We start from the raw sequence: 13,799 nt of genomic DNA, 5'->3' as shown, positions 1-13,799 counted from the left end.
TATATATATTATTAATTTATAGTATATTTCTTGATTATTTATATCTAGATTTCATTTTCTTGAGTAAAAAATGTTTTAATATAGTTATAATAGAATTGACATTCATTTATTAGTGGTAAATATTCTAAATATTCTAAATATATTCACACTGGCCCTTAAATAGAGGAGACTAGGGGCGTTTAAATTGAATTTCAGATCGATTCAAATATTTAGTTTTTCGGATAGTAAAAATCATAATCTAGTACCGGTTCGAATAAACGGGAAATCCGATTTACCTTAGATCATATATTGGATATCAAATTTCGATTTATCAAAATTCTTTTTTTTTTTTTTTTATCTTTTATAGTTTGAAAAAATAATTTTGGCAATACGATTTGATGTTCAAGAGGCTAAATTAATTAAAAATCGCAATTTAACGCAATTTAATTGTAGTTGAGAATTGAAAAAATAAATGAAATAAATATTCAAATTGAAAAATAAATAAATAAATGCAACAAGTTTATGGCAATGTTTTGACTTTGAGATGTACTCAAATGTAGATAATGCTTATCCAAGATTTTGTATGAAAAATTCAAGTTCATAATCACACCTTCCAACAGTAATATATTACTTGATAAACTTAGTTTCAAATAATATGTTAATCTAAAATACAATATCTGCTATAACTTCACAACGTACATACTCGAGAATTTGATTGATTTTATAAGAAATCTGGGTAACATTTAGGGGTTCATACTGCTGAAAGATCTCCCAAAATTCTGCATCTTTGGAAATGGAAGCTAATGTAGACGGTGATGCAGGGCATATTATGTGTTTTATATCATTCAACACCCGCAACTCTGGACATTCATCTATTTCCAACTCTTGGAGATAATCACAAACAATTAGCCCCTCATATATGCAGTGCAACTTTGGTAGGCAATCTAAATATAATTCTTCTAATCTAGGAAGAGAAAGAACGAGATTGGGTAGAGTACCGTTGTTTGATTCAAATATACGCTCCAATAAATCACAATTTCCCACCTCTAAGATTCGCAAGTTGGGGAGGTTCCAATGCTTGTTGAATGGAAACACCACCTTTAGTTTTGGACATTTGATTATCTCTAGAACTACAAGTTGGAAAAAGGAGCAGCTACCGAATTCTACTATCCTTGTCAAATCAGACAACTCAGTGAGTTTTAATATTTCAAGGACATCTAGTTGTTGCGTCCCGGTAAATATATATTCCAACCCTATACATTGTGTTATGTCAATACTCTCTAATTTTAAAGCCCCAACCAAGGAGGGGAAAATATCTGTCAATGCTCTTTTTCCCTTTATATTAACTTTCTTAATAATAAGCACCTCAATTGAAGTAGGAAGTAGACTTGTCTCCTCTCCAAATTCTACACCTGTGATATACAATATCCTCTCACTTTCTAGATATTCCATTGATAATATCCCCTCACTTTGTAGATATTCTTCGAATGAAAGCCACGATATTCCATTGAATGGACTTTCGTTGAGATCAAAATGATCATGTGATGTAAGCCAGAACCTGTAGCAACTTAATTGATGTGAACGTTGTATAAGCCTATTAAAACCAGTCATATCATTATTTATAATCCAAGGGCAGTATGCTACCTTTTCTAACTTCTCTAATCCTTCCATTCCTCTCACACCTTCTTCAAGCTTGGAGTAGTAATCCAAGTCCAACACTCTTAGATTTGTAAGCTTTTCCAGTGATGGCAAATAAGTTAGCTCCTTACAACCATCAAGTAAGAGTGCCCTTAAATTTTCCAACTTTGAAACACCTTCTGGCACCCTTTTAATTCGACTATAGGACAAATCAAGAATTTTAAGGGCCCTCATATGATCAAAGAAAGGTTCTGGGATCTTCGTTATAGAAAGGTGACTAAGCTTGAGCACTGTGAGTATAGGAGTCCGAGGTGCCATACCATATGGAATCACTGTGATGTCATAATTGGCGCTCAGTGAGACTTTCACTAGATCTCGACTCCATAATCCTTCTTCTAGTACTTCCCGCAATTGTTTTCCTGATTTTACTAGAAAACGTGGACCACAATTTGTGATCGAAATAGCCATGTCTCTCACCACATCATGCATCTTCACACATTCATTTGTAAAAGATTCCAATAAGCATGCGTTTTTTAGTTTTTCTAAGAGGTCATAGCCTTTGTACATTTTCTCTAACCTGCTCCCTTTATCATCCAACATTCCTTCCATAATCCAATATTCTATTAAAGATTTATTATATATAGGTGAATCTTCTGGATATAGCACACAACTTAAGAAACACTGTTTTAGAAGCTCATTATTGAGGCGATCATAGCTGAATTTTAGTTTCTGAAGCACCTTTTCGTCCATGTCTTCATGCCCCCTACTTGGATTTTTCAACTCAGCTAAAGCATTTTTCCACACTAGCACGTCAAAAACGCCTATCATACTACGAGCTATGACAATGGTTGCAAGCGGCAAACACGCACACTCCTTAGCCACTAATTTTGCTATTTCCTGGCCCTCAAAACAAAGATCATCATAAGTCTCGAGTTTGTTCTTAAACAAATCCCATGCCTCATGCTCTGAAAGAACTTGAACTCGAATGACATAATTCTTACACCCCATCATACGGCACACATCTTCTTTTCTAGTGCTAAGGATGATGTTAATCTTACATCCTTTCTCTTTATTGGGAATGCCAATAGAACTCAATTGAAACTTTTCCCACACATCATCAAGAAAAAGCACCACATTCTTCTTCATCATGACAAAAGAATGATGTAATTCAGAAGCTCTCTTATCAGTATCTGCCTCACTAGAAAGCTTTACATCAATGGCTTTTGCCACTTTTTCTTGCAACATGTACAAATTACAATCACTTGAAACTGTTACCCAAATAACACGCCAATCACCCAATAGATGATTGTATATGTTTTTCATGAGCGTGGTCTTCCCTATACCTCCCATACCAAGAACCCCAATTGAATATGCTAAAGGATGATCATCAAGCCATTCTAGAATCATTCGAACATTTTTCTGGAAAAGCTCACCATAAAATGGTTCGAGATTAAATGCCACTTCCTTTGCCTTAGGATCATCGAGTACCAAACCATTTAGAAAGTGACTCACCTCAAAAAGATCATCAACTTCTTTTGTCATTACGTTTATGCGATCATTGAGTTGCATATTGGTGACAAACCCTCTTGATTTCTGGCATTCGTCGACAATACTTTCAAACTTGGATCTTTTGAGTTTGTAAGTATCCAACCAATCAACAACTTCTAGTCTTTTTCTTTTCCCAACTTGTAATTCAGCTTGATTACATTCTGCACAAATATCATCTTTTCGTGCAGTTAGTCTCTTCATCTTCTCTTTCAGGATCTTTAACTTTTGTACCACAATGGAGTCGTTCAAAGAACCCAACGTTTTCGAGAGTAGCCCCTGATTCATATGATATTAGTAAGTGTCCAGCCAAAGCATGTTACAATAATTATTAGAAAAGCTAAGGTAAACAATAGCAATACACTTTGTTCGTCCCACCAATTTTGCCCCAATGGCAATTAAGAAAAATTGAGTAAAGTACTATTTCATGGGAAAGTAGAGACATATGCAAATGTCATCGAAAATCTTTTGTTAAATATATGAATGAATGTTAAAAATAGTTATGTTGGATCTTCGCTAAAATAAAAATAAGGATAATTTGATGAGACAATATAAAAATAAGAAAGTACACAAAATTGTAGAACAGGGGAAGTATGAAACATATTCAATACTTCTCTTTATTCACTATGTGTCCATTTACTTTTAGCACTTTATTTAATGTATTTTTTTATTTTTAAATTTTTCTAATTGTATATAATTAAAAATTATAAATACTTGAGAATAACATTTATATTGAAATGAATAAAATAAGATCTCACTTGAGTATGTTTTAATTTATAAATTAAAAATATAATATATATTAAAAGTGACATTCAATAGGAGAGAATAATAATTTGATTCTTTATTCACATTTTGTATTTCAGACAAGGAAAAATAATGCGTGGCACATTTTTTACAAAAGTAGTTGTCAGAATAAAAATTATTATTTTTAATATTTTTAAATACTTAAATTTTTTATTTATTAAGTTTATAATTATTCGATTTAATTTATTAATCAAATTTTAATAGTAACATAAAAAAGTGAATTGAATATTAGTCGTGAGAAAATTACCTAAGTAGAAATGACAATAATTAAATACCAAAACAAAAATCAGTCCATTGCAAAATATCGAATGATGCAAAAAACATATAAAAAATTGCTTCTAAAAACTCAACCTATTAGCCATATGCAGCAGGCCAACATTTCATTTATTCATGAGAGATTCAACGTTTTGTTCATTTTTGTAAAAAAAGAGCTTCTTGATTGACTACCTAGAGCAATTGTTTACTCTATTTCATTTAATTAAATGTCACATGTGATGTTACAATTTTGTGATGTAATTTTAATAAAAAATATTTCATGGATATATCTTTAATGATTTTTTGCATTTTAATTTTCTTGAACCAAAACTTAAAAATAAAGTTAAAAATTGAATGTTTTTTTTTTTATCTTTATAAACTAAATAACTTGAATATTTTTATAAAGCTAATCAACAAGAAGTTCTTAGTAAATATTACATAATATCAAACATTTTTTTGTAAGTCTATTTATGTTATTTTCATATATATAATAACATCAAAAGGAGAAGGTCTTAGTAAATAAAGGTTATTTGTGATGTTAAAAAATCAACCTTATGTGGTAGGATTTAATATGGTGAGAATTCTGTTGTTTTAATTTATCTTTTTTTTATTTAATTTATTATATTAATTTTGTTTTTCTTGTGGTGATTTACAAATCACAGTGATTGATTAGGAATTTTTGATTATAAAAGTAAATATCAAATGGATGATTAAAATCCAACTAAACGTTGAAAAGAAAGACTATTTAAACAAAAAAAAAAACACATAGAAATGCCTTTTAAATTAAATTCATAAGATTTAAGTTCAACACTACTATTTATATTTAAGTTTTTTTTTGTTTTATGGAAAAATCTATTATACTATCTTAAATAGGAGTCTATCCCATTCCAACCCATATAAATATCTTAAATCAAATAGCAGATCTACTTGTGATTCACTTTTGGTTTTCAAAACTGGCTTTAGATCTTATCATGCCAAGAGAAGGCACATAGCATATTCACCTTTTTTTTTTTATTATTTTTATTTTTATTTTTATTTTTTTAATAAACATGGCATATTTAGCTAAGTTTTTAATTCTTGAAGAATTAAGATCATTTTAGATTATGCGAATCGGACCGACATCATTCAAGCATCAATATTAATCGCTCCACATTAATTATAAAACCAGCAACAGCCAACATATACACAGTCTATTAGTAACAAAAAAATAAAAAACAATGAAAAAAGAATTAATATTACAAAAAGTACATATTAAAGTTCTTATAAGATTTGAAACGCGGTCAAAATAGATCCGACCAATCGACCTTGTAATCGAACTCGATTTAAATAGACTTTCAAATGAATTTAAAATTAGGTAAACATCAATATGAACACAAGACCCGATCTTAAATCGACCCAAAACTTGTGACCTAAAATTAATCCGATGACCTAAATAAATACCTCTATAAATCCCACCTTGATAAATTTAACTCATATACATCATATATCTATGAAACTCATGTTTGAATTTCTCCTTTAAGCATAAAATATACCAAACTTAATCAATAAAATAGAAGAATGAATGTTATGAGAGCAACAGAACATAAATAACATACCTCAGCCATTAAAAAATTGCAGTGTGAGACCACTGAAGTATAAATAAAGAAAAAAGAAGACAATTAGAAATAATACCAAAAGACAACTCAATATAGAGAAGGAAAGAGAAGGAAGTATATGAAAAAGAGAACTCAATATTGCAGTGTTTTTATAGAGAAGGTAAGAGAAGGAAGATTAATTAGGAATGAAAAATAACTTTTTTTTTATTTGAAAATAGATCCTACCAAAAAATATTTTTCTTTTGTTATTATTCTATTTGAAATTATTCTACTTATTTTATTTCTTTCATATTTGAAATAAACCGTATAATGTCATCCAAATAATAAAATTGTAAAATAGTTAATTACTTTTTTGTCCTTTTAATTTAACATCATTAAGAAAGTGAGATATTATTAAGCAAAAAATGAATATTTGAAAAATAAATAAATATAGAGATTAAATTATATCAATAAAAATTAGATAAATTAAAATACATGAATAATATTAAAATGAAGTGGTGAGTGTATTTCTAAAAATAAAAATAATATACAAAATAAAAAAATAACTTTAAATAAAATATAACTAAATAACGTATAAGGGAGCACTTATGGTCATCGGTCAAAAAGTTTAATCGATGATGATATTATTTCCCAATATTTTCTGTGATCTTTCCATAAAAAATCCTTGAAGAAGTCAATTACATTTTCATCAAAGAGAATAAAACATAATTTTAAAGAGAACCACATTAAATCTTGTCTTATGTATTTATTTATTATTTTCATTTATCATTAACTTGCATTAGTTGTTTTCTAAACTTAGAGGCAACATAAACATCCAACTTAAACTTTATATTGTGATCCTTGAGTGATCTGAGGCAAACGTTTCTTCTTTTAAAGACTATTTTTATTTTTTTTATTTGAAACAATAGTTCCTACCAAAAAATTTTTTTATTTGAATGTAGACTAGTAAATATTTTAAATGTCTTCAATACAATAAAACGGTAAAATAGTTAGGCATTTTTAAGAAAAGGTGAAAATTTAGTAAAAATTAAGTAAAGAAAAATTACATTGTATAAATAAATTTTAAAAAGAATTAAAATATATAAATGTGATTAAAAAAATAGTATGTTATTTCCAAAAAAATAATATATCCTTTTAACAAAATATAAAATGAGAAAATCAACACAAAATAAAAATACGTTAAAATTATAGCAAATGAGGGAGTCGTTATATGGTCATCGGTGAAACTTCTTTCGTCTTTCCATGCAAGTTGATTTTTGAGTGCTAAACTTATTTGACGTTTGATGGTGAAGTCATTGTCGTCATCAACTTTTAAATACAAAAATTATAAAAAGTTAATATTGTGAGAGTATGCGATTAGACGATTTAAATAAGATCTCACTTGACTATATTTTTTCTTACATATTGGTCGCAATATATAAAATAAGATTGAACAATAAATAGTGTCAATAATAAAAATGTAGCGAGTATTTCAGAACAGAGAAAGTACGTGTATATATATATATATATATATATATATATATATATATATATATATATATATATATATATATATATATATATATATATATATATATATATATATATATATATATATATATATGATCAAATAAGAAAGATTTTAAAATGAGAAGGATGAGAAGAATTTTTGTTTGATTTTGTTTTGTTACTATATATACAAAAAAGGATACTATATTATAAATTAAGAACATTTTAAAAAATTATTTTATAGTTACTTTTCTATGTAACATAGTTACTTTTACAATTAGGTGTTTTTGGCTCAATCATGATTCATGACCATATATTTTTTTATTTTAGTGAAATTAAAGGTGTAGGATCCTTCTTACCCTTCTCATTTTCAACCCATTTTCATTGGATCCCTCCTATATATATATATATATATATATATATATATATATATATATATATATATATATATATATATATATATATATATATATATATATAATTGCACGCTTTTTTAGACTATTTTAGGCCGTCTATAGAAAACTTACCTGTAACTTTGATTTAAACATTACTCAAAATCAGCGGAATGATATTTAAATATAAACTAATTAAAATAAATAAACATGTCAAACCAACTTATAATGGAATTATTATGTTGATTCATTCACTGTTTTCTCCGTCTATTATACTTGCAAATAATAGTTACATTTTCTTATGTAAATATCTCTATCACTTAAATATTTTTAAAACAAAAATAATAAGAGAAAACACCACAACATGACTTTCAAGTTAGAATACTTAAAAGACTTTTCAAAGTTGACTAACTTTATTCACTTGCTAAAAAGTCTTTATCCACATAGTTCCCACTTAAATAGTATGTAACTTTTTATTTCAAAAATAGAATTAAGTAATTTATTAGAATATAAAGAAATATAAATATCATTGCACATAATTTTAGATTGGACTAAGACTATAAAACAATTTACCCATAAATTTGTTTAAATATTAGTAATATGTTAGGGTTTGCAACACATTGCCTAAATTTCCTACACAAAAACTTAGACGAGATCATCCCAAGTTTAGATGAAGTGTAGGCCGGGCCATTTCACGTGCGTGTAACAATATTTTAATTTTTGGACATTTATCAATTTTGACTTGAAAGGTATTAATAATGAAAATTGATACCTTTAAAGTCAAAATTGATAAAATTGATATCTTTCAGGTTAAAATTAATATCTTTTAAGATCAAAAATGATAAATGTCCAGAATATGAAAAAAATAATGTCCAGATTGTTACATGCGCGAATTGAACCAGCCCAAATTGACGGTCTCATTTAGAGGCCGTCTCGTCCAAGACCAACTGAATTTCCTAACCATCCATATTTAGAAAATATAAGATTACGAATAAAAAGGCCGTAATTATATAGCCCAATCTAATAGTTAATCTTAGTCCAATAAAATATACTTATGCGTAATGTTTTAGGATTTGGAAAACAGATGACAGATCCAAAAGGAATTGGGTATGCTAAAAGAGTTCAAAAAGTCAAAAATTTGGCAATTATTATTGTTTAAATCAGTTAATTGTCAATTAATGCCCGATTGCCATAAAGAAATATGATAAATATATAAAGCCAAGAATTATCAAATACTCCTTGTTTGAATGAGAAATAAATTTGGGCTATTTTTTTTAAAAAAATGTAATTAAATTATTAAATAATAAAAAGTACCAACATTATTTTATGTGTGATGCTTTCCTAAATATATTTAGTGATTGCCTGAAAGGTCACATCACATGCATAAATCTTTGACACTAAAGTTAAATATATTAATTTATGTACTCAAATACAATATTTAATAATTTATTATTGTTTTCGTGATTTCTCTTTTTTTTTTTTTTGTATCTAATTGGGTTAAAATTTACTCATGGGCATGGCTGAAAAGTATGCAAAAGTGAGTATCGTCGAACTGCTCATATGCTCACTCGAAATTGGCGTCATTAGAGTAGAACATGTATTTTCCAGCAGGTCTTAGTAATCAACTTGAAGACCCCACACTATATTATATTTCCACTTATTCTGTTATTCATTTTAAGTGTCTTATTTTCTTATTGGATTAAGTCACCTTAAACATCTCATTTTTAATTTCTCTTTCGTTCTTTTATATTTGTCCACTCTATATTTTATACATATTTTTAGCTAATTTTAAGTCTTAATATCTCTGATTACACATCATGAAAAATTATAAAAATTATATATTAAAAAACTTTACATCAAGAAAAATTTAATAACATTTCACAAGAATATCTTTTTTTCAATATATAATTTAAAATTCTAATTTAATTGCTCCCTCTTAAAGTTGGTGATGAAGCCCAAAGTTGGTGGAACACCTTAAATCTTATCTTGTTTATTTAATTATTATTTTCATTTATCAATAACTTACATTAGTTGTTTCCTAAACTTCGACGCAACATAAACATCCAACTTAAACTTTATATTGTAATCCTTGAGCGAGCTAGGCAAATGTTTCTCCTTTTAAAGACTATTTTTACTTTTTTTATTTGAAACAATACTTCCTACCAAAAATTTTTTTATTTGAATGTAGACTAGTAAAGATTTTAAATGTCTTCAATACAATAAAACGGTAAAATAGTTAGGCATTTCTAAGAAAAGGTGAATATTTAGTAAAAATTAAATAAAGAAAAATTACATTGTATAAATAAGTTTTAAAAAGAATTAAAATATATAATGTGATTAAAAAAATAGTATGTTATTTCCAAAAAAATAATATATCCTTTTAAGAAAATATAAAACGAGAAAATCAACAAAAAATAAAAATACGTTAAAATTATAGCAAATGAGGGAGTCGTTATATGGTCATCGGTAGAAAAAGTTGTATTCATAATGATTTAATGAATCATGATGTACCGAAACTTCTTTGTCTTTCCATGCAAGTTGATTTTTGAGTGCTAAACTTATTTGACGTTTGATGGTGAAGTCATTGTCGTCATCAACTTTTAAATATAAAAATTATAAAAAGTTAATATTGTGAGAGTATGCGATTAAACGATTTAAATAAGATTTTACTTGACTATATTTTTTTCTTATATATTGGTCGCAATATATAAAATAAGATTGAACAATAAATAGTGTCAATAATAAAAATGTAGCGAGTATTTCAGAATAGAAGAAGTACGTATATATATAGGATCAAATAAGAAAGATTTTAAAATGAGAAGGAGGAGAAGAATTTTTGTTTGATTTTGTTTTGTTACTATATATAAAAAAAGATACTATATTATAAATTAACAACATTTACAAAAATTATTTTATAGTTACTTTTCTATGTAATATAGTTAATTTTACAATTAGGTGTTTTTGGCTCAATCATGACCATATATTTTTTTTATTTTAGTAAAATTAAGGGTGTAGAGTCCTTCTTACCCTTCTCATTTTCAACCCATTTTCATTGGATCCCTCCTATATATATATATATATATATATATATATATATATATATATATATATATATATATATATATATATATATATATATATATATATATATATATATATATATATATATATATACATATACATATTATTGCACGCTTTTTTAGACTATTTTAGGCCGTCTATAGAAAACTTACTTGTAACTTTGATTTAAACATTACTCAAAATCAGCGGAATGATATTTGAATATAAACTAATTAAATTAAATAAACATGTCAAACCAACTTGTAATGGAATTATTAAGTTGCTTCATTAACTGTTTTCTCCGTCTATTATAGTTGCAAATAATAGTTACATTTTCTTATGTAAATATCTCTATCACTTAAATATTTAAAAACAAAAATAATAGGAGATAACACCACAACATGACTTACAAGTTAGAATACTTAAAAGACTTATCAAAGTTGACTAACTTTATTCAGTTGCTAAAAAGTCTTCATCCACATAGTTCCCACTTAAATAGTATGTAACTTTTTATTTCAAAAATAGAATTAAGTATTATTAGAATATAAAGAAATATAAATATCATTGCACATAATTTTAGAGTGGACTAAGACTATAAAACAATTTACCCATAAATTTGATTTAAACATTAGTAATATGTTAGGGTTTGCAACACATTACATAAATTTCCTACCCAAAACTTAGACGAGATCATAGCAAGTTAAGATGAAGTGTGGGCCGGGCCTTTTTACGTGCGTGTAACAATATTTTAATTTTTTTGGCATTTATCAATTTTGACCTGAAAGGTATTAATATTGAAAATTGATATCTTAAAGGTCAAAATTGATACCTTTTAAGATCAAAATTGAAAAATGCCCAGAATATAAAAAAAAAATATCTAGATTGTCACATACGTGAATTGAACCAACCCAAATTAACCGTCTCATTATGAGGCCGTCTCGTCCAATACCAACTGAATTTCCTAACCATCCATATTTAGAAAATATAAGGTTATGAATAAAAAGGCCGTAATTATATAGCCCAATCTAATAGTTAATCTTAGTCCAATACAATATACGTATGCGTAATCTTTTAGGATTTGGAAAACAAAAGAGTTCAAAAAGTCAAAAATTTGGCAATTAATATTGTTTAATCATTTAATTTGTCAATTAATGCCCGATTGCAATAAAGAAATATGATAAATATATAAAGCTAAGAATTATCAATACTCCTTTTTTGAATGAGAAATTTAAATTTGGGCTATTATTTAAAAAAGTTGTAATTAAATTATTAAATAATAAAAAGTACTAGAATTATTTTATGTGTAATGTTTTTTCTAAGTTTATTTAGTAATTGCCTGAAATGTCACATGCAAAATTCCTTCATATTAAAACAAAATATATTAATTTATGTAGTTAAACATAGTTTTTAAGAATTAAGGCTTTGGTAGTATTGTTTTTGTGATTTCTCAAACATGCATTTTTTTTATCATTTACTCATTGGCATGGTTGAAAAGTATGCAAAAGTGAGTTTCATCGCAACTGCTCATATGCTCACTGGAAATTAGCGTGTTGACTTCGTTTCCTGCTATTCATCTTAGTAGTCAACTTGAAGACCCCACTCTAAATTATATTCCCTCCATGTTAAACTCTTATTTTCATGTTGGATCAAGTCACTTTAAATATCTCATTTTTATTTTTGATATATTATTTTTATCAACTTTACTCTTACTGAACTTAATATTTTCACACTTTTACAATTATTAATCCCACTTTACCCCTATCAAAATTTAAAAACACTACATTTTTTCTTTCATATGTGGTCCTGTTTCACTACTTATAAAAATGGTAAAAAGTCAAATAAGACATATTAGGTGAATAAGAGGGAGTATTATCTTCTTTTCATAAAGTTGTTTTCACAAAAAATCATTCACAAAAATTTAAAAATATAATTTTTTAGATGGCGGATATATTAATTTATTGAATAACAAATTTGGTGGAAGAAAAATAAATATCATAAATATTTAAAATATATAAAAATAATTAGTGAGATAAAAATATAAAGACCAAAATATGTAATGACCATAAGTATATACTATCAAAATATTAAATAAAAATAAATAAAATAATTTTGTCTAGAGACTATCACATAAATAGAAATATTGTCTATGAAAACAACAAGTTGAATGACTAAAATGGCATATGCGAACAATATTAAATAACAGAGGGAGTATACGTACTCTAACATACTTCTTCCGTTTCATTATACTTACTATATTTGATTTTTTACGCAATTTAATGTGTTATTTTGTTCATTTAACTATGGTACGTTTAACTTTACTTTTTCATTTTATATCTTGATTATATTTTAACTTACATATTAGTTGCAATATAAACTTGAACAATAAATAGTACCAAAATTGAAATGTAGGAGTAGAGGTGTTCATTCGGTTGATCGGGTCGGTTTCGGACGGGTGTTATTCGGTTCGGTTGCATTTCGGATCGGTTATTTTTAGGCTGTGTGTTACAACGGGTTACACTCGGGTCGAGTCGGTTAGTCACGGTTCGGTTAGAGATCGGTTATTCAAGCTATCGGGTTAGCATCAGTTCGGTTTCGGTTGAAGTTTGTGTCGAGTGTCAATCGGTCTCGGGTTGTCATCGATTACTAATTGGTTCGGTTTTTTCGGGTACAGATCGGATTCGAGCTTTATTTTTCGAGTAGTTATCGGTTACGGATAACTATTGATCGGGTCAATATCGAAATAAGTTAATAGTCAGGTTTTTAATTGATGTATGCTCATTTACTTACAAAAAATAATTACCGATTGTTTTATCAGATATAGCAGATAGGGGTGTCAAACAGGTCGGGTTAGGTCATTTTCAGGTTCGGATCATATATAATGGTCAATAAACCCTTAATATGAACCTGACTCATTTAATTAATGGGTCAAAAATTGAAACACCGACCTGATCTGTAGCATATCGGATCAACCTGCTAATGGCCCTTTTAACCTACTTTTTTTTTAGGTCATTAAATTCATATATTTCAGGTCATTTGACCCATT

General features: G+C 27.2%; 1 protein-coding gene across 1 annotated transcript; it reads right to left on the bottom strand.

Moving 5' to 3' along the window:
• Nucleotides 1-485: 485 nt before the first annotated feature.
• LOC130807947 (probable disease resistance protein At1g61300) lies at nucleotides 486-5,974 on the bottom strand. The gene is made up of 2 exons (XM_057673357.1): nucleotides 5,817-5,974; nucleotides 486-3,441 (listed from the first exon to the last, which is right to left on the bottom strand). The coding sequence occupies exons 1-2, from the start codon at nucleotides 5,823-5,825 to the stop codon at nucleotides 643-645; spliced, it is 2,808 nt and encodes a 935-aa protein (XP_057529340.1). The 5' UTR covers nucleotides 5,826-5,974; the 3' UTR covers nucleotides 486-642.
• Nucleotides 5,975-13,799: the final 7,825 nt, after the last annotated feature.

Source organism: Amaranthus tricolor, chromosome 3, assembly GCF_026212465.1.
Source record: "Amaranthus tricolor cultivar Red isolate AtriRed21 chromosome 3, ASM2621246v1, whole genome shotgun sequence".
Lineage (NCBI taxonomy): Eukaryota > Viridiplantae > Streptophyta > Magnoliopsida > Caryophyllales > Amaranthaceae > Amaranthus > Amaranthus tricolor.
This window is presented reverse-complemented; position numbering and strand designations above follow the sequence as displayed.